This window comes from Oratosquilla oratoria, chromosome 30 (assembly GCF_046742065.1).
Source record: "Oratosquilla oratoria isolate Oo_2021 chromosome 30, ASM4674206v1, whole genome shotgun sequence".
NCBI classification, from domain to species: domain Eukaryota; kingdom Metazoa; phylum Arthropoda; class Malacostraca; order Stomatopoda; family Squillidae; genus Oratosquilla; species Oratosquilla oratoria.
Window position 1 is genome coordinate 50,870,637 of NC_134806.1, and position 22,896 is coordinate 50,893,532.

Consider the following 22,896-nt stretch of genomic DNA (forward strand, 5'->3'; position numbering starts at 1 on the left):
AGAATCACATCGGCGAGATTAAGAACCAAAAGGTCTACCCCATACCCTTAGCAACCGTCGGCCCCTTACCCCTCGGCCCTATATAACGGGGACGCCGTGAGATCCGCAGGTCTGACCGCAGACGCCATGGCTCGACTGGTGACTCTAGTCGGCGCCATCGTCGTGATTTTGGTCACCACGGCAGGTAGGTCTTCTTCCTGTCGCCGGTTGCGTTGTTTCATTCGTTTTTGGCAGTGGTTCACAACTTATGGCCCAACTTAGTGAGCCACAGAAACCGCCAAGCAGTGCCACAAACCGAGAACTAGTGGTACTTAGTGGATGCTTAGAGATATAATTCAGTGTTGAAAAGTGGTCTTTCCAGGAGGGTAAACAACAGCAACACATAAGCGTACAGAATACGTGAGAAAACAAATTAAGAAACCCATTATATTTCGGTCTAGTGTCAGATAATTTCGCTCAACGGATGGGGTGGGTACATGTGTCCCTGAATGAAATTACCTGGTACTTAAACAAGAACAGAATTTTTTCCCAACGGGTCTCATCCCCGACCTCAGATGCCTTACCGAACTTGGAGACCACTGCACCAACCCAACCTAACCTAAACCAGTCTAACTTATCTAACCTAACTTAACCTTCAGAATAGTGTCAAAATTCATCGTAGGACGTCTCGATGTATTTGGTATCAAGTGCCGTTGGTGAATCATTGGGTATCACTGGAATGACTTTATGCCAAACCAGAGGCTGTACTGTGAGGCTCAGTCAAGGCCTGTTATTTCCATCATAATTCGTGACCGTCAACTCCGGTTGTAAGGGCATGTGGCACGATTCCCTGATGTTGTTTCCACCCATAGTGGTTGTCTCCACAAGAGACGACACTAGGTTTACACAACCCAGAGAATAGATATAGCTTAGATAACACATTTCTAGGGAAAACTGAGTGTGAGAAAGACTTGGGAGTGCTAGTGAGTCCGGACCTCAAATCCAGGAATCAGTGCATTAGCGTCAGGAATTGAGCTAACAGGGTATTAGGATTTATTACTAGGAATGTTACAAACAAAATTACAGATGTAGTTATCAAACTCTATCTGGCGTTAGTTAGACTAACACTTGACTATGCGGTACAGCTTTGGTCTCCGTCCTATAGATTACATATTAATTCACGAGAATCTGTACCGAGGAGAGAATGGCCAAAATGGCACATGGGCTCAGAAACTCACCTTATGAAGACAGGCATAGGCATCTTAATTCACACTCTCTGGAAAGACGTAGAGTGCGAGGTGATCTAATAGAGGTATTCAAATGCGTTAAGGTCCTTAACAAAAGTGATGCAGACAAGGTCATCATATTAAGACAGCAGGACAGGACTCGTAGTAATGGATTTAGATTAAACACATTCAGATTTAAGAAGGAAATAGGCAAGAACTGGTTTACCAATACAGTGGTTAATCTAAACCTGTTACAGATTCCTATGACGGACCTCGCTGCTCCACCGAATGCCCCTTGACTGGAAACCCAAAATTCGGATACGAAGCGGGCTATACCTACGTCTACCACCAGAAGGGGAAGTCCCATGTGAGTACACAGGGCATCCAAGACGCGATCACCGACTTGCGATGGCGTTCCAAGGTCGAACTCACCTTCCTGACGCCGTGCGACCTCGCCATCAGGGTCAAGGACTACGAGGTGGAGGGCGAAGACCCGGGGTCGCTTCCCGAAGAAGTGGGCAAAATGTCTGAGCGCCTTCTGGTGGTGGCCCTCACGGACGGCCGGGTGCAGCATGTTTGCGTCGATCCTGAGGACGATCCCTGGTCTGTCAACACTAAGATGAGCGTGGCTTCCTACATACAAAACGTCCTTCCGTCCTTCTCGGAGATTCACTTTGGTCATGTGATCATGGAGGTTAGTAGTAGTTTTTCTCTCTTTGTCATCCTTCTTTGCTCTGTCTACCCTGTCCTTTCTTGGTATCATGAAGTTGTTGTTGTTTTTTCTTTCTTTTTCTCTTAAAGAAACGCGATGATAATGATGATGATGATAATGAAGAACAGGGAAGATGTCCCACTAAGAACACGTTATTTAACATAAAGTACTCTTTTTTTTTGTAGCGTGAGATTTATTTCTCTTGTTTTCTCTTTTCTCTTGTAGAGAGACATCCAAGGAAGATGCCCCACTAACTACACGTTGACGACCGCAAACGAAAACGAAATCGAGGTCCTCAAAGAGAAGAACAACAAACAATGTTCTGATCGTTACTACACGGCCTCAGAAACGATGAACAACATCCCTTGGCTAAATATGCCTCTTCCCCTTGAGGAATCCAACTCTACTTGTACCCAAAGGATACAAAATAACATCTATACTTCCATCGAGTGCACCGACACCAATGTCATCAAACCGATGTACGGGGTTTACAAACATGTCAAAGCAACACAAAAATCTACCCTCGAGTACGAAACGAGGAGCGTGATGGACTCCAACTTCGCGATTTCATCGCCGGACAAGTTAGTAAGAAAAGACCTCAAGTTCGACTTCTCTACTCCGAAGAAGACGGAGGTGGTGACGTCCAAGATCGACGAATTACTGAAGGAGACTTGTTTGCAGGTTGAGGGCACCGTCGAAGACGGGGCAGCAGACCTCGTTTTCAACCTTCTGGAAAATCTTCGCCAAGCACCGGACTCTTTTGTCCAAACAGCTCTTGATAACATTCGCCAAGGAAAGTATTGCGATGAGTGGAATAAGCTAGAGTCTGTGTACTTAGACGCCGTGGCCTTCCTTGGAGAGTCCGGAAGCATTCCAGTTATGGTTCAAGAAATCGCGCAGGAACGAGTTTCCGGTGGAAGAACTGCCCTCTATGCTGCTGCCTTTCACATGATCCCCCGCCCTAATGCTGACGCCATCGGTTCTCTTGTACAGATTATTAACATGCCCAGCCCTCCGCAGTCTGTACTTTTAGCTTCGGCATCGATGATCCATACCTACTGCCGGCATAATGAGCATTGCTATGAAGAGAGCCAAGTGCAACAGCTCATCAAATTAATGGTCAACAAGATAACCACTTCTCGCGCCGATACCGTCGAAGAACAAGAACATGTCAAGATGTACCTTAAGGCTCTTGCGAATATTGGACACTTTGACGAGGAGGATTCGTCTGCAATCATGTCTTTCCTCGAAAACAAAAGACTGGAGACGTCGGTTCGAGTTGCTGCTACTCAGACTTGGCGAATCGCACCTTGTGGGACATGGGTAAGTGCCATCCTTCTCTCTTTTAGATATAATAGTGCATAGTTTGTGAAAGGAAAATACCTCGAAGTATTTCCACAGCTTGAACGAATGACCATCCCTGGAACCAACATCCTTGCCAGGTGACAGTGCTAAAGTAGATGAAATAGAATTTGTACTTACTTGGCAGTTCAAGATTGCGTTAGGAGACCACGTGTCTAGTTCTAAGTAACAAATTTTCACGCCTGTAGTAGGCAAGTGGTCTCGCTTTTGCCTCATGAATACACGACCTAAGGTTTGAATCCCGGTGGGGATGGTCATCTATTTACTAAGGTCACGATTACTGATGAGCCTTTCTCGTGACACTGATGTTGCAGAACACGAGCCGTTTGATGACCACCCTCTTCGACCGTAGTGAGAAAACTGAAGTCAGAATTGCGTCTTACTTGAGCTTCATAAGATGTGTGACTGATGCCGAAATCATGGAAGAAGTTGTCAAAGTTGCCAACGAAGAAACTAATATTCAAGGTAAGTCCTAGATATGCCTCCTCTGAGTCTAGAAGAGCGTTTCTTAACCTTTTCCGACCCTAGCACCCCTGTAGTCATGTCTAGGCAGTCTAGTATTCCCTAACTCCAGGTAACATTTGATTACTAGAAGGATAAAGGAAAGTGAAGTGTTGTTTGATCATTTATATTGTTGATACCTCAAAACTAAAACCAAATGCCATCATTGTTGATAAAAGAAATAAGAAAACCCTCAAGGGGTGTTAGCACCCTAGCTTAAGAAACACCGGTCTAGAACCACATAAAGAACGAAAGGTCGTTATTGAACACCACTCGATTACAGTACGTCCTCTTTCATAGTCTTTAGTGGAACATATTTCAACAACTAACGATTAAAATAGAAAACTGAAAAAAAAAATCTTTTGAGAAAAAAATTAACACTCTGTTGGTCAGAAATTTCTTTACGTTGAAGTTTGGTGTCAGACAACAAAACCGTTAAAGTTTTACTTGGTTCTGAAAATTAATCTATTTCTAATCCAAAATCTAGATCGTTCTCTAAATTGAATGGAATCATCTAGCGTGAGCCAGAAGAAAATCCTGTCATACACAAGATTCAAACAATTTTACGGTGATACAAGCTATGTGAAGGGGTACCCCAATTACAAACCAGAGTATCATTCGTCTTACACATTTTCTGGCTCACACAAGAGTCCAACATAGAATTCAAAGTCATACAAACTGTGCAAAGGGATACCCCATAATGACCTTGAACAATATCCCCACAAAGGGTGAGCTTACATATTCCTTGGTTTCTATTTCAGTTCGAGGATTTGTGTTATCTCACCTCCACAATCTCCAAGAGACCGACACTCCTCACAAGGATCTCCTACGTTACCTCCTCTCCAATGTCATCCTCAAGGACGACTACGGCCGAGACATTAGTAGGTTTTCAAGAAACACCGAACTCTCGTATTTCTTAAATCGTCTCGGCTTCGGTGCTGAGATCGACTCGAACCTCGTCTACTCGCGAGAGTCGACTGTTCCTCGGTCTGTCAACATGAACGTGACTACAGAAATCTTCGGGAATATGATGAACCTATTCGAGATCGGTGGGCGAATGGAAGGCTTCAACCCGATTGCCAACGAGGTCTTCGGTCCTGCTGGCTACTTGTTGAACACCCCCTGGAGTCGTATGTTCAGTGATATGAAGAGCTTCGGTTATGAGAAAGGATTCGAGATCGAACAACATCTGAAGGATTCCTTAAGGATGAAGAGAAGCATCGATTCCTATCAGACAAAAGAGTTTATCAAGTCAAACCTCTTGGATCAAATGAGTGAGTCTCCTATCCCGAGGGGAGATCTCTACCTTCGACTCTTTGGGCAAGAAGTCAGTTTCTCTTCTCTTTCCTCTGATCTGAAGAAGTTCACCTCAGAGGAAATCATCGAAGCCGTCTTTGCATTTGTCAATAGAACCCTGACGGGTATGTCTAGATATAAAACTAACACGACGAGGGCGATGCCCATCAGCTTGGAGTACAGTATACCCACCATGCAGGGTGTTCCTCTTCAGCTCGAACTCGGAGGCGCTGCCGTTCTCGGTCTAGATATTCGGTCAAACATAAACATCCCGAGGCTCCTCAACAAGAAGAACAGCCAGTCATCCTTGAAAATTTCTCCCAGTCTTTCCCTCGAACTTGATGGTTTTATTGGTTTCAAGTCTGTGTTCAAGCACGGACTCAAGATGAAAAACGGTCTCCACACTTCCCAGGGAGGTAATCTCGAAATTATGAAGCGAGAGGATGGGAACATGGACTTCCTGTGGAACCTTCCGGACAAATGGGATCTTGTCAACTTCAGAAGTGAGACGTTTATGATGAAAAAAATGGGCCGAGACTCGGAAACCAGACAACCAAATCCCTCGATCAGTGATGTGCGCGAGAAGAGTGACGGGTGCACACAAGTTCTCGAACAATCGCTTGGTCTGCGGTTTTGTTACAAATATAACGTACCCAACCTGTTGCAGAGCACGGCCATGCCCTTCGGTGAGGCCTTGGAAATTAGTCTTTCAGCTGAAAAGACCGAAAAAGAGATGGAAGGCTACCGAATGGCCGTGGCACTGACTAACACCGACACGCACAAAATCGCCGACATGAGGTTCGATACCCCAGGGTCCTCCCAGCCGAGGCGTTCGGGCATAAGAGTTGGGTACATCAAGGACGAAAAATCTCTGACCACTTCCTTGAGCATTCGAACGTCACTCGTGAAGTACATCATCCACGCCTCCTTCGTGAATGAAGAGAACTTCAAATCGGTCGAGATGTTTTGGAACTTCAAGTTAGGGGAGCAGGAGAAAGCCATCGCTTTCAAGTCCGACTTGATGATCAAGAGGTCGGATACAACTACGAAGTACGACCTCATAACGTACTACAGCCCCAGCAGGAGGATTTCGACGGAGTCGGTGCAGATAGAATGCAGTCTGATCCTCGCCAAACACGACGACGAATACAACATCGACTTCCACGCGAACACCAAGAATGATCTGGAAGCGCTTGCCAAAATTGACATGAATGGTGAGTGTTTTTATTTCATTTATCAATTAATTAATTGACTGATATATTCATTTATTTATGGAACATAAGAGAGGAAGAGAGGAGGAGTTTGAATGTGTTTGAGATGAAATGCCTCAGAAGTATAGTAGGGTTACTAGGCTGGATCAAGTAAGAAACGAGGAAGTAAGAAGGAGAGTGGGGGTGGAAAGGGAGTTTGGAGATAGGGTTGATGAAAGAGTATTGGGATGGTTTGGACACATGAAAAGAATGAGTAAAGAAAGATTAGTAGCAGAGATGTGGAAGGCAGAGGTGGAAAGAGTGAACATGAGGGAGCGACCTAGGATGAGATGGATAGATGGGGTATTGGGAAAGAGGGGAATGTCTGTTGAGGAAGGATGGGAGAGGACAGAAGACAGGGGTGAGCGGAAAATGGTTGTGTATGGACGATGCTGTGATGTATGATAGGGAGTGGGCGGGGGATGGGGGGGTAAGGGAGTATGTGTGAATTATATTTTGACGCAGCCCGAAGGGATTTCTCCCCGTTTTCTCTTTTTCTGTATGAGGAGACGGAGAGGCGGGGTCGCCGATTAAATGAAGCGGCCTTGTTGTGGATGTGCTGTGTCTTACTGCATTGCTTCTGACCCAGGGCAGTGGGTGAGATGCAGGGATGACCCGTCATCCAGGAGGAGTCAAGATAAGAGGGAGGGAGTGGTGGTGATTATGAGTGGAGTATGTTAGGGATGGAATGGGTGGGAGTGGATTTACGCCTTTGACTTTCGCTACCTTCCTTGTAATGGGGAAAAAGCCGTTTGTATATGTTTGTATATATACTGTATATATGTATGTATGTTTTATTATTATTATTATCATTATTATTATTATTATTATTATTATTATTATTATTATTATTATTATTATTATTATTATTATTATTATTATTATTATTATTATTATTATTATTATTATTATTATTATTATTGTTGATATTATTATTATTATTATCATTATCATTATTGTTGTTATTGTTGATATCGTCATTATCATTATTATCATTATTATTATTATTACTATCATTATCATTATTATTATTATTATTATTATTATTATTGTTATTATTATCATTATTATTATTATTATTACTATTTGTGGATAGGAGGTAAAAGGAACACAGGCTGCAGGAAACACTTTTATTCCTAACTAATTTCACACGAGTGGTTTCTTCAGATGAATGAAGAAGCCACTAAGGTGAAACTAGTCAGGAATAAAAGCGTTTCCCTCAGCCTGTGTTCCCTTTACCACCTATTCACATTCATCACCATGTTCACACATTATTATTACTATTATTATTATTATTATTATTGTTATTATTATTATTATCATTATCATTATTATTATCATTATTATTATTATTATTATTATTATTATTATTATTATTATTATTATTATTATTATTATTATTATTATTATTATTATTATTATTATTATTATTATTATTGTTATTATTATTATTATTATTATTATTATTACTATTATTATTAATGTCATTATTATCATTATTATCATTATGTCGTGTCGAAAAAAAAGTGACTCTGTAGTGATTCGTGCCTCTTGCTTGACCATTTCACCTCCCTCTTCTCAGTGGCCGTCGACGCCCTTCGCACGAGGGTCACTTCAGTAGACCAACTTCCGCGCCTTCGGAGGTGGGAAGTGCATGTGGCAGCAGGACCGTGGAAAGTCGACAACGAAATCAAGACGACTCAGCAATCGGACAAGGAGGCACGTTACTCGTCCACGGTCGACATTGTTCGCAGGCGACAGAGCATTCTTGGCGCCAAATTTGATGTCGACGTTCGGGGAAATGTCGACAGGAATTTCGTTTTTGAAGGAACGGCTCAAGGTAAGAATCTTATCATAAAATGATAAATGAATAGATAAATGAAACGATACAGCAGGACACAGCCATTTTCCACTCCCCCTGGCCCCTTCCTTAACACATTCCCCTATTGCTCAATATCCCCTTTTCACCCAATCCATCCATTTCATCCTCAAGTCACCCCTTCAAGATCACTCCATCCACCTCTGCTGTCCATACTTTTTTTGGTCATATTTTTTCATTCATTCTTTCCATGTGCCCAAACTACCCTAATACTCCTTCATTAACCTTATTTGCCAACTATCTTTCCACCCCCGCTCTCCTCCTCACCTCCTCGTTTCTCACTCTATCTAGCCTTGTAATCCCCATCATACTTCTCAGACAACCTCAGATTTCAGAATTTCCTCTCTACATCATACAGTGCTGTCGGCAAAATCACCCCTTCATATAATCTACTCCTTGCATTCATTCCCAAGTGTCTATTTCTCAAAAGACTTTTCAATCCCTCAAGACGTCTACTTTCTTCTCTCAGTCTACAGTTTACCTCTACTTCCACTCCATTTCTCGCCACATGTGACCACAAATACTTAAAAAAGTCCAATTTTTCCATCCTTTCTCCTTTAAAACTTACTTAAAAATTACTGCTATGCTCTCCCTATGTACATCTCATCATTTTACTTTTACCCACGTTTACTTTAACCTTTCTTATGTCGCCATCATTATTATTATCTCCGAAGAAATAACCTCAGTTATCTTTTCTAGTGACATCTGGCAGACAGCAAATGACGTCATTCTACTCTCTGTCTTTGGGTGATCGTTGGAACAAGATCGAAGGTAACTGGGACATCGTCAAGAGCAAATCTTCTGAAAAGCTTTTCTTCACTACGTTCTCCTACGAATGGAATGAGGCTCAGGAACCGTCAGTTAATACGAAATTCGAGGTAAAAGAGAGAGAGAGAGAGAGAGAGACCACAGCAACATTTATATTTTTATATATACATATTTATTTTTTATTCAAACACATTATTAGGCTTTTGTATCATTACACATACGCTTTGAAATTGCTGTCAGTAATTATTATCTATTCATCTATTATTCATTTGTTTATTTAATTGTTTAGATATTCATTTATCAATTTACGATTTTATTTATCTATTAATTTGTTTACATATATATTGACGCATTTATTTATTTATTTTTATTCGTTTATCTAATGTTCATTCATTTATCTATTCGTTTATTTATTTACTTATTAATTTTAATTGACTTTTATTTATCATTATTATTTATTTTTCCTTCTAGATACAATTTCCACAGTATACGGAGAAGCTGGCCGTAGATGGTCACGTGACCATCCGAGGCGACTCGACGTTCAGCATTGACGGAGAGGCGTCTTACGGGCCGCAATACCTCCTCAAGACGCAAGAGCCAATGACCTTCCAGTTCAGCCAATCCTCCTGGCGTCAGAACTCGAACGTCGTCCTCAACGGGCCCCCAGGAGGACCTTGGCGATTCACAAATAAGCTGGAATTCCTGCCAGGGGAGAGGACGGTGGGGATGGCTTTGGCTAACAATTACGGCCCATTTTTCGATCTCCTCCTCGAAGGGTCCTCGAGGGGAGACTCGACGTCCAAGGTCAACCTCAAGGTTCTTTCTTGGGTGGACGTCAAGTACTCAAGCCGGGACTCTTGGCAACAGGGGTACGCCATGGACTTAGACGCGGCCTTCTTCCCAGAGGAGAGATACGGCAAGAGGTTCAAAGGATCCTTTGAGAATAATTGGTCCACGAGGGTGATCAGGTCGAGTGTGACCTTGGATCTCTACAATGATCCTTCGAGGACGATTGGTTATGATTTCACCTATGAAAGCCAAGATCGAGGACCCATGACAGCAAGGTAATATTATTTTTCTTTTAACAAGAGTATCAAAAGGGTCGCAAAGAACGAACTTGCACATATAGGACCGTTTCAGAGAGAGTACATCTGTAAAAGAGCCCCAGAACCAGCAGATTACAAATTATTTTGTTTTTCGGCTTCGAAATATGTTTATCTAATTGTTTATTAGTAAATAAATAAATAAATAAATAGATTAATTTATTTATTCATTTATTTATCTATTTGGTTACTTGTTTGCCCTATTCATTAATCTTATTAATTTACTTATTTAAAAATCATCAAAGCCAGTCGTAATGAGCTTGGAACTGAGGTCCGCGTGTCTCGAGTGCGGCTTGCTACAGCTGGGTTTGATGATTTGAATTACATCGCTGTCACTAGCGATGCATTTCATAATTTACTTATTCGTTTATCTAATTATATTTATTTACTTAATTACTCATCTGTTTATTGATTTACTAATTTTATGTTTTATTTTATTGATTGATTTATTTCAGTATTTATTTATTTCATTTGTTCATTTGTTTGTTTACATTCAAGAAGTGTCTTGCAACTGTGCCCCTTGACCCTTCTTTTCAGAGGAGGACTGACATGGAAAGGCGACGTTCATCGCTACGAGGTTGAAGTCACACTCGATTCTCCCCTTCGCCGCTTCGAGGGCCTCAACAAGGTCAACCTCAAGTGGACAACGCCCTGGAATGACGAGCTCAGCCTTGAGATGGGCCTTGACAAGAAAGCCTTACATCCTCTGAAACCATCTATGAATGGCTGGGTCGTGGCCAAGTCCCACTCGACCGTTGTGCTCCGGTGGGCGACGGAGGTCGTGCTTGAGTACACTGGACAAGGGGTCTACGATGTCGACCTCAAGGGCAAAACGGAGTTGGAATTCACAAGGGCTTTTGATTTCGAGGCTCATTTCGAGGCCCGGCGTCGAGCGACTGCAAATGGACGACTGTTTTCTGCCAAGGTAACACTCGCTCAAAACTTATTCAAATCTTGATAACAAAAATGATCAACATTTTGTTCAAATTTTGTTCGAAGTTGCTCGAATAGCGTTCGAATTTTGCCGAATATCTAAATTTTATTCAGTTTTGTATGTCTTTATTCACCTTAATCATTTTTTTCATATATTTGTTGGAATAAGGTTATTTTTTCAAATGATGTTCAAATGTTTATATTTTTCATTTGTTGTTAATTTTTTCTATTATTGATCATCTTTGTTCAATTTTTTTTCAAATATTGTCAAGATTTTATTCAAATCGTATTCAGTTTGGTTCTAATATAGTTCAAGTATAGTGTGTGTGTGTGTGTGTGTGTGTGTGTGTGTGTGTGTGTGTGTGTGTGTGTGTGTGTGTGTGTGTGTGTGTGTGTGTGTGTGTGTGTGTGTGTGTGTGTGTGGTCTGATTAGGCAACCCTTTTATACGAGGGAAAGGCCTAAGGTGACCTTCTTTTTCTGCTCTCCCGTTGTGTCATGATATATTCAATTGGTCATGTAACACTAATGCAATCACCATCTTTGTTATGTCGCAGACTAATATCACCCTTGGTTTGGTGCAGGTCGTTGACATCCTTGTTACACTGCACGTTGATGATATCCTTGTTATGCTTGGAAGACGTAGAGTGCAGGGTGATCTAATAGAGGCATTCAAATGGGTCAAGGGCTTTAACAAGGGTGATGGAGGAAAGGTCATCATATTAAGACAACAGAGTAGGATTCGTAGTAAAGAGAATAGATTGGACAAATTTAGGTCAAAGAAATAGGCAAGAATTGGTTTACCAACAGAGTGGCTAACAAATGGAATAGACTTAGTAATCATGTAGTTAGTGAGCGCTGAAATAATTGGTCGTTTTAGGAGAAGGTTAGATAGCTTTATGGATAGGTATGATAATTGGTAAGGGAGATGGAACTGTCAAGTGTAGGCCTTATAGTCTCTTGCAGTCTTCCCAATTCTTATGTTCTTATGTATGAAGAAATGGATGAGTAAAAAAGGGTCAGGAACAATGAGATTTGGGAATCAAGAGTCCGTTGTCTGACCCCGTTAATCAAATTCCAGTTTATTTGAACAAAATTCTTGTGTTCTCGTGTTGCAGTTCAATGTGGTAAGGGGACTCCCGAGCTTCACCTCCGAACACAACCTGATGGTGAACGACTTCGACTGGAAGTACGACATGGAAACCCGCTACCGAGACCGCGAGATGGCAACGTTGAATGCTGAAGGCCCAATGCTCCTAAACAGAACCCTGTCTGCAGGAGACTACAGCGTTCGTGGCAAGATCTTCCCCACATGGTTCCCCGACGAGTTCTTCCTTCAGGCTCAGATTCATGAAGATTCCTCCAAGGCTCGAATTGGAATGGGGGAGAACTTTGTTAGCCTGGAACATCCTTCGCCGTACGCGTGGTCTCTTGAAGCAACGGTCCATCGGTACTCGGTGGAAGCCAAGACCGGGAACTCTGAGATTCTCTTTAGGGTATCCACCGCAAGAGACAAAACGGACTTGAGGTTCGAGATCGGAGGCAAGGTGTCCAAGACCAACTCACGAGGTCGTGAGAACACGCAGGTGGAGGGTCACGTCAGAAGTCCCTATTTGACCAAAGACATGATCATCTCCGCGGACTATGTGTCCTCTTCTGGCACCTTCAGCGGCGCAGTTGAAGTGGACATCTTCCCTAGTTATGACGACAAGATGACGCTGACTTTCACATCGACTAGAAAGGGCGATGGGAGTTACAAGACTGAAGTTTCTATTGCTGCAAAAGTAAGAGGGATATTTTCTTAAAGAACTTAAAAAAATATATATATTTTTTACCCTTTTCTTAGAACTTCCCATCACATTTACAAGTCTCGAAGTTTGTCATGATTTCTCGGGATAATTTGACCCCTCTTTCACACTAACAGATTTTAAGATTTGTCGTGATTTTGGGGGACGTGGAGACAAAATATCTTTCTTTCCTTCATACTTACAGGCTTTAGAGATGATTGTATTCCTGGAGGTCCTTAAGTCCTACCAGTAAACATATCTCTTTTACGTTTAGAAATTCAAGATTTTTGTCACATTTGGGAGAGGAACCTCAGATAAACCAGTACAAATCTTCCCCTCATAATTATCAGTTTTCGATTTTAAAATATTTTGGAGGGTGGCCTTGAATCGGACTGGAAAATGTCGTCCATGATTACAAGACAAATATTTTTCTGTCATACTTACTATTTCTAAACTACACGATGATTTTGATGAGGATAATTTACTTTCGTACTTTCCAGGCACTGAAGTTTAATCCATCCCTGGTCATCGATACTGCTTTCACGAACTCCACGAAGAGCATCGACCTGGAGTTCAAGAACGATCCATCTGAGCCAGAGAAGCATGTCTCCGTGGTCTATCAGAACATCCCCTTCGGGGAATCTTCTTTATCCGCATCACTGTGGACGCCTACTGTGAGTGAGGAGGTCTTCGTTCTCCTTCGTCAGGAGACGACCAGCGAGTGTTCTGGATACAATTTCCTCACGAATTATCGCTCGTACTGGGGTGAGTACCAGCTTCATGGTGACCTCTGTCGCCCAGCCCACATCGAGTTGGTCGCCCACGGGAGGGACCCGAAAAGCAGGAAATACCATCTAAACATGGGGCTCAAGAACCCAACCATGGCTGAGGTTAAGCTCTTCGTTGAAGATCCTTTGGAAGAACTGAGGAACCGCTACGCCGAAGTCTTCGGACTCAAGGCTGACCTCGTCACACCGGTCCTCCTCAGCCTTGACGGGTCCTTCGACATCTATCACTTCCATAGTATCAAGGTCAGACTCGAATGTCTTCATGCGATTTTATCAAACTGGGGGTGGGCGGGTTAAAGAAGGTTATCACACTGGGCAACCCGCACCATTAGGGAAGGAATTTGGTATGCTGGAGGAAAATGAATTACCTCCAGCATATTAAATGATATTCCATGTCAATTCTTGAGAAAACAAAATAGTTTGCCAAAGTGATTTTACGGCGGAAAAGGTTCAGGCGGTGGGCCCTACCGCTGATTAATTGGAGGCTGGAGGGTTATTCTATATCCCACACTCACACAAGACGGACAGCAGACCAAAGTTTCTTCCTGGAGAGATCCATAAAAAGACCCGAAGAATGTTGGCAGTCGCCTTGGGGCCACGAGATTAATATAATTGAAGCTTGAGACAATAATGACAGTTATTGAACCAATTTGTTCAGACTGACACACACACACACACACACACACACACACACACACACACACACACACACACACACACACACACACACACACACATATATGGAACTATCTACCATCCAATCGTCTCGACATTTATTCAGCAACAAATCCCCGACCAGAATTGTTTACTTAAAAAAAAAAAAAAAAAAAAAAAAAAAAAAAAAAATATATATATATATATATGTGTGTATATAATATATATATATATATATATATATATATATATATATATATATATATATATATATATATATATGTATATATATATATGATAGGCTAGGTACCGGAGCAGTCATATAAGGACCAGTATGTCTATTGATGTTCGTTTGTCTATGTACGAGTATCATGCTCTTCGAGAGGCATCACAGCTCCTCCTGTCTCATTCCAGAACGAAATGACTGGGGTGTACATCAGACACTTCACGAACTGGGATTCGACCTTGTACGAAGTCCAGAGGGAGTTCCTGGTGCAGGGCACCCAGGTCCCTGTCCCCGAACTGGACCGCTTGATCTTGCCTTTGGTCGAAGAGGCGAGGTTCGTCTTCGAGAGGCCGGTGAGGGACGTGGCTCAGTTCGTCCAGGAGCTTCCAGAGGTTCTTCTGTCGCCATTTACCATGAGGCTGCTTTTGGACCTCTACGACCACTACTTTGTTGTCGTTTCGCAAGCCATCGGGACATTCCGGCCTCTAATCACCAGCAGCCTCCAGGATATCTTAAAAGGTGATTCCCATCTTTACCTCTCCCATGATACACCTTTCGTTTTCACCCGACTTCGTTATGGATCGAAAAAATTTCCCATCATTGTAACTTACCGTAACATTGTACCGACTGCGCAAGTCTCACTTTAGGAGACTTTCGTGGCGCCCTATGGACCAGAGTTCCCCAGCGATAGTGTCCCTAATGGATAGAAGCGCTAGTTATTTCTTATGTAAATATCATAAAGACACTCTCAATAGTAATGAAACTTCTCATTACTTTGGCCATTTTTATAAATAGTAAATAGCTCTTGACAAAATTGATGTTTTCAAATCAAAATCTTCATCGCGATTTTATCATTATCTTCATTGCTATTGTTGTTGTTACTATTATTATTATTATTATTATTATTATTATTATTATTATTATTATTATTATTATTATTATTATTATTATTATTATTATTATTATTATTATTATTATTATTATTATTATTATTATTATTATATTGTTATTGTTATCATTATTATTATTATTACTATAATTGTTATTATTATCATTATGACTTTTTTAATTTTATGTTTTCACTTATTGTTTTTTTTTTCTTTCTTTCTTTTTTCTCGAATTCGCAGTCCTGTCGCAGTTGAAGGACTTGTACTTCTCTGGTCGACTGGATGGACTAAGCCTGACGTGGGCCTTACAGGACACTCAGGCATGGCGACTCTTCGAAGAAGTCCTGACCGACATCAGACGAGATTACTGGGAACAGATTGAGGTGGTATCGAACGTTTGGTTCGAAGTGGAGTACGAGCTGTACAGATGGTCAAACGAGTACTACAACACTATCCAGAGGGACTATCCAGAGGCCTGGAATGCAATCTCCTACGTCATGGACAGAGTCTACGAGGAGCTCCGACGGGACGCGGACGATCTCCGTCGGCGACTTCGGCAGGAGCCCTTCTTCGGGCATCTTGAGGAGATGGTCCTCGAGAAGGACAGCTTTGTAAGTGCTTCTGAGCTCTCGTCCGGGAAGGCAGTAGTTGTTGATCACAGGATCAACGCGTGATCCAAGATCATGATCACACACACACACACACACACACACACACACACACACACACACACACACACACACACACACACACACACACACACACACACACACACACACACACACACACAACTCCTTGCCCACCAGAGTTGGAGTGCCGGCTCACAATACGGCGATGCTGATTTTTTTTTTCATCCCTGGGTGGGAGTCGAACTCAGATCGCTGAATCAGCGGTCGAGCGTAGTACCACCACACCATCAAGCCGTGCGCGTTTGTCCCATTCCCAAACAACCATAGCCCGCAGCGGGTCCCGGGAATCGAACTCACGACCATCCGCTCATGAATTAGACAGGGTATCCACTAAGCTACCGCGAGGCCTATACCCCGTTGTTCCTCATGCCAATGGGGTATCGGTGAGACGCTGGGCTGGAAAGGGCGTCTTGGATCAAGTATACTCTATTGCTGATGTTTCTGACTACAAATCTTCTTCACAGTGAGAGACAAGCGTTAATAAAGATTATTTGTAACCTCACTAAGGCTCGTCCTGCCGGAATTTTTTTCCATTCAGAGACGTCCGGCAGGATGCTCCTTAGTAGGGGTGTTGTAACCACGATGCTACTGTGAGAAGAGGAAGAGGTTTGGCGAGTTCGTCCACTTTATTTGTGAGATAAAACTGAACTGATTTTACATGTGGCCAAAAGCCGATATATATATATATATATATGTATATATATATGTATATATATATCTATATATATATGTATGTATATGTATGTATATATATGTATATATATGTGTATATATATATATGTACACACACACACACACACACACACACACACACACACACACACACACACATATATATATATATATATAATAAGTATATATATATATATATATATATATATATATATATATATATGTTTCATTAAAAGTGATGGCTAGTTGTGCATTAATAATTTTATTAATTGTATTGTCCATATAACTTATTAAGGATTTGTTTTCCTTGGGAAGGAAATTTATGACTTGGCTGTATGTAGTCATATTAACCAATAAGATTCTTACTCCAGACCAAGAGGAAGTCCTTCATTTAGGGCTTATAAAAATAGCTAATATGACTACATACAGCCAAGTCATATATTTCCTTTCTAAGGAAAACAAATCCTTAATAAGGTATATGGAAAATACCATTAAGAAAATTATTAATGCACAACTAGCCATCGCTTTTAATGAAACATGCATTAGAGAAAAACTCCTGCCCAAATACACTGACAATATATATATATATATATATATATATATATATATATATATAAATATATATATAAATATATATATACATACATATATATATACATATATATATATATATATACATATATATATATATATATATATATATATCGCGTATATATACTGCGTGGGTAGTCACCCATGGTGCGTAATTACATAATTGCACTGGATTAGGTTAGGTTAGGTCAGGTCATGCAGGGTCGCACTGTCATAGGCAGGTGTGTGTGGCTGGCGCGTCAGGTCTAGCCAGGTGAGCGAGACAACGTGTGCTCCACGCCACGTGTAAATACCATTGAGTAACGCTTGCCTGTCACCCTGAAGAAGACTTGTTTTCGAAACGTCAGCAAAGTAGTGTTTCCGGTTCAACCCGTGTTCTCCTATCACATTTTCCACTCGTTTGTTGATGTAATGGGCCACGCGGTAGCCCAGTGATAAATGTGTCGAACTCATGAGCAGGGGGTCGTGAGTTCGATTCCCGGGACCTGCTACGGTTCATGTCGTGTTGGTTCCCGACAGCCTTGGCCAGGTGGGGAGGCGACCCAACATCGGCCTAAAAGAAAAGAAAGGCTTGCTGCAATTGACAGATTTTTACTCTTTCAGGGTTTCTCACTTCCCACTCTTGATGTAATGCCAACATTCTCCTTTGCAGGACATCCCTAAGGCCGAGGAACTTCTCGACTACTTGTATGAGACTTTAGAGAAGAGGTTGTTCCTGAACGTGATCACGAGAAACGGCCACCTTCAGCTTTACGTGCCCCTCGTCAAGCCTGTGTACTCCCTGAGCACCTGGCCCTACGGGATTCAGGTCCCCAGGGAGCTGGGGCATCGCTTCCTGAGCATTCTCGAGTTCCTCCTTCCCTACCAGTCGCGGCTCCTCGATACCTTGAGTTCCTCGATGGCTGTGTACTATGGCGATGGGATCTTCTACACCTGGGACGGTTCCATGACTCGTTTACCAGTGGGCGAGTGTTCTTACGTCCTAGCCACCGACGGCCACGACCACGTGACTGCCCAGTTCTTCCCACGTAACCGGTTCGAGTTTGTCCTCACCTCGAAACGAGGCAGCCACGAAGTCAGCATCGACCAAGGGTACATAGTCTACGTAGACGGCCAGCGCATCAGGGAAGACGAAGGCGAGACGGTGCACGACGACGCGAACGTCGTCGTGTACCAGGGGCCCGAGGAGGTCTCAGTCAGGAAGAACTTCCTTCGCCTGGTCGTGTCGAAAACCACGCCCACGTTCAGACTCTTCGCGGAACCTGAGTACCAGGGACATCTGCAAGGGCTCATGGGAACCATGAACGAGTTCCGGGAAGATGACATGAGGATGCCTGACGGGGAGATCGCCCAGGACCCCGCCAACTTCGCCGTCAGTTGGCAGACTGATCCGTTCTGTGTCTGAAGGGGGACGCCCTTGAAGGTGTTTGCCTCACCAGTTCCTCCTCCTTCAGTAGCCGTCACACGACCCCGAAGTCGTTGACTTTTGCCCGTCCACTTAACACGGCCATAAGTCAACTTGATTTAATTTTATTTTATTTGTTTATTATTATTATTATTATTATTATTATTATTATTATCATTATTATTATTATTAATTTTTTGTTATGTGAAGGCTACCTTAGGGTTCATTCACACTGGGTTGTCACAAACAGAAGAAACTCCTCCTCCCCTACACCAAATCCTAAACCAAATCAACTTACGGTCCAAGATGTCGCCCTTGTGAATAATCGCAAGCAAACGAGAATAAGACCCAAGAGTAAAACAAGAAGAAGCGGAAGTTCTGTGTATTCTAATAAAACAAAGATATATTTAGATAAAGATATTATTTTATTAAAGTGAAATAAAAACGTGTCCATCCCATTTTTTGTGTCGAGTGATTTATATGTAAGGTGAAGAAAGGCGGGAAGGGAGGCTTCAACCTACTCAAACATACTGATGACGTCAAGTCGCGCGACATTGACGTCACAACATCAACGAAATAAATGTCGTTTCGATTTGACGATTCAGTGTGAAAGAATCTTTGAAAGAAGAATATATATGAATAACAAAGTCTAAATTAGATCTTTGAAGACTAATCTCCACTCAAATAAATGCTGATCACTTTGAATTTTTAATATATCTCCTCAAATTTCCGTTTTACCGCTGACGTCACCTCTGTAGTAACTACTCCAGGGTCACAATTTGCAATAGGCTGTCGGGTGGGTGCAATTGTAGAATGTATCGGTAAGAAAAGATTAGGAACATTTTTGTTTCTTAATTCTTACCTTCCCATTTTTATTAAGAAAAATTACAACAAGTTTATACATAGGCGGGATGACTCGCCGATGAACATAGTCTCTGAGCAAGAAAGGCATATTACAAATCATTCAAAGACAAGGGGTGATTATAGCTTACATAATGGTAATAGTAACGTGTCACTTAACCTCCTCGACTCAATGTCGTCCCTCAAGGATATAGAAGAGTCTTGGTAAGACCCAACGAATTAATAATCGAAAAGTTCAAAGGGTAAATGTGACGTCAAAGTATACGAACGATTCGATATACGAACAAAATATATATATATTTTTCCTGAAGAAAATGAAATTCGTACAACGAATTTCAGACAACGATTCTGAACGAAGTATGTTTGTATACAGAAATCCTACAGCACTCACACACACACACACGATGGCGCAGTGGTAGAGTTCCCGGCCGCCACTACGGCGGTCCGGGTTCGAATCCCGCCCAGGGCTTAAATAATTTCAGTATCGCTGCGCTGCGTATCGTTACTCCAGCTCTCGTGGGCGGGGAGTTGGGGTGTGTGTGTGCGTGTAAGGTCACAACATTACCCATAGATTGGTCATATATATGAGCTCTGAGCTCTCTTCCGGGAGGGAAATAGCTGTCGATCACGAGTCCAACACGTAATCCAAGACCATGGTGAATCACACACACACACACACACACACACACACACACACACACACACACACACACACACACACACACACACACACACACACACACACACACACACACACACGCACACACACACACACACATACACACACACACACACGGGTATACATTTGTGTACAAGTGTGTGGATCTAAATCACTAAAACATCAAAAGACTTAGGTTTCAACTTAAAGAATATTATAAAAGAATGGATTTTTAACGAGGTTATAAAATTTAATGTTTATCAAATAAACAGATGAATAAATAAATGTATATAAAATGAATGTGGGAAATAGTGAAATGTGGATAACAGCTTCAATGTTCGTGCCATTTTGGTGTGGAATTATGACGAATTTGTAAAAAAAATATATATATATATACATATAGATATACTGTATACTAAGGTACTGATAATAAAGTTTACTATAAAAAAATCACGTCTTTACATTATCAATTCTTGGATGTCAACATGTGATTTTATTCATTATTAATCATTGTTTAAGATAAGAAGTCAAGCATAAGTGCACATGGGGAAGGGTGGTAGATGGAAAGGTGGTTGAGAAGGCACTAATGGACAATGTAAGGGTATCAAAAGGAAGATAGGAATCTTTCTGGATGCTCGTGATGTTAGGGGAGAGAGTGGGGGAATATATATATATATATATACATATATATATATATATATATATATATATATATATATTGATTTAAACTATGACAAATGTAACTGTATCCCCTTCATATGGCGGTTCATAATAAATGTCACTGGTTTATCTTTTCTTTATTTGTTCACAATTTATTCCATGTTTCTACACTAAGTCAATCACCTCCTAGTTCTATATTACAATTTGCACATGGTTATTACTTGGTACGTCTCATCGGACCGACTCTCCTCCGAGCTCCGTGCATTGCCTTAAGAAGGCCGGAAACTCGTTTTATGAGGTGCCACGCTCGTATAAACTTAAGAGTTTATGCGAGCGAGATTTAGTTCGTCACATCTTATTATAATTTACATAAATATGGTTTATAATTTAGTCTGACAGCCAGACTATAATATATATCCAGGGGAGGTTCGTCAGTATACGTAATAATGTATTTATTACTGTGTGGTTATTTGTGTGATCGCGTGTGTTCGTGTGTGCATGTCGTGTGGTGGCGCGGCAAGAACTGCTGTAGTCGGCAGATGCTTAGTCAGCTAGAGTGGTGCTTGACCGTCGGCGGACAGTGAGTGAGTGAGTGAGTGTGTGAGGGAGTGAGTGGGTTATATGACTGGGCGATATTACTCGTCATGTATATGAGGCGTATACATAACTAAAGGCGGAGAAAATATACGAGGAATAATGGAAGATTTTTACAGCCTTAACGTTTCGACCCTTAGGGTCTTGATCACAAAGCATAACACAAAAGTACAACATGGACATTTTATACACATGCATGTCACCTCACAGGGTGCCTAGGAAAGGTCGTCGTGCTCGGAACATTTGTCCGTTCGTTTTCATCAACTATCAACAAACTTGTAGCTCTTGCCAAGCATATAAAACCATCTCTATGGTTGATGTTATTATTAGTATTAATATAGGCTGCTTCTATTGTTTTTCTTAATTTCTTTGTTGAACCTTTATTTATTATAATTGTATTGTCCCAGTTCGGAAGGTGGTCATGTGTATCTATGTGTCTTACTATAGAATTAGAAAGCCTGTGGGTTCTTACATCATTTTTGTGTTCATATAACCTTTTATCTAATCCACGACCTGTTTCACCAAAATATGAGGATGGGCTATTTTTACAAGGTAACACGTAATTGTAATAACCATGCGAATGAAAATAGTATTGTCTATAAAATACCTTGTAAAAATTGCCCATCCTCATTCTGGTAGTTTCTTCTGGTAGAAGAAGCTTCTGGTAGTCAGGAACAATTTGATATTTGATGATATTTCTTAAACAGCTAAGCAACAGAAGAGCTGCGTTGCTCGTAGTCCAGCAACAATCTGGATCGCGTCTGGTGATATCAGAGAACGAAAGTTTGAACACTTCGCTATTGAAGACGGCCCGTGGTTATGGTCCAAAGGACTTGTTTAGCGGAGTTGTTATAAATCGACGATTTGTAGATAATTATACGTAGATTCAGATGGGCCCTGGGCTTCAGCTTATATTCCTTACTTCTCTTTCTGCTACGACCTCTGATGACTTCTGCCGACTTCTAACTTCTGTGTTCTCTTGGCTTCTGCGGTCTCTGTGTGTCGTCCTAGGCCCCGCCCTTACGAACTAGGCGAAAGGGAGACGACGTTTCAAACATGGCCAAACCTATCCAACTAGGTAGTTTGAAGATCCTCAGCCAATGGGACAGCAGAGTGAGCTTTTCCCGCCAAATCAAGGACGTTTCTGCTTCGTTTTATCTGCGATCACGCGTAAAGGGCGCGCTCCAACAGACTAGGTATTGCGCAGTTATGAACAAGTGTATCTAGGCATATACATAATTTTACATTTGATAGCATATATTTACACAAGGCGTGCCTTAAAATTACAAACAGGAGGCTTTATTCACACAAGGGCGTGACACAGCACAACCACAGGATTCTACTCACGTCAAGGACGTGACAGTCACCTCTAGTAGATTACTCTGCACTTTGCGCATTTCCAGAAAGTGTAAGGTAG

General features: G+C 41.7%; 1 protein-coding gene across 1 annotated transcript; it reads left to right on the plus strand.

The window, feature by feature from the left end:
- Positions 1-69: 69 nt before the first annotated feature.
- On the plus strand, positions 70-18,803 carry LOC143041194 (vitellogenin-like). The gene is made up of 14 exons (XM_076213031.1): positions 70-184; positions 1,463-1,899; positions 2,143-3,240; positions 3,594-3,744; positions 4,542-6,290; positions 7,909-8,166; positions 8,905-9,083; positions 9,445-10,037; positions 10,614-11,001; positions 12,126-12,791; positions 13,295-13,825; positions 14,651-14,981; positions 15,590-15,960; positions 17,954-18,803. Exons 1-14 carry the CDS (start codon positions 127-129, stop codon positions 18,704-18,706), a joined length of 7,563 nt encoding a protein of 2,520 aa, XP_076069146.1. The 5' UTR covers positions 70-126; the 3' UTR covers positions 18,707-18,803.
- Positions 18,804-22,896: the final 4,093 nt, after the last annotated feature.

Excerpts from the sequence above, each read along its gene's own strand:
- LOC143041194 (XM_076213031.1), top strand. The coding sequence starts at position 127 with ATGGCTCGACTGGTGACTCTAGTCGGCGCCATCGTCGTGATTTTGGTC. Across the intron at positions 3,241-3,593 it reads TCGCACCTTGTGGGACATGG|AACACGAGCCGTTTGATGAC; the intron begins GTAAGTGCCATC and ends CTGATGTTGCAG. Across the intron at positions 3,745-4,541 it reads CGAAGAAACTAATATTCAAG|TTCGAGGATTTGTGTTATCT; the intron begins GTAAGTCCTAGA and ends TTTCTATTTCAG.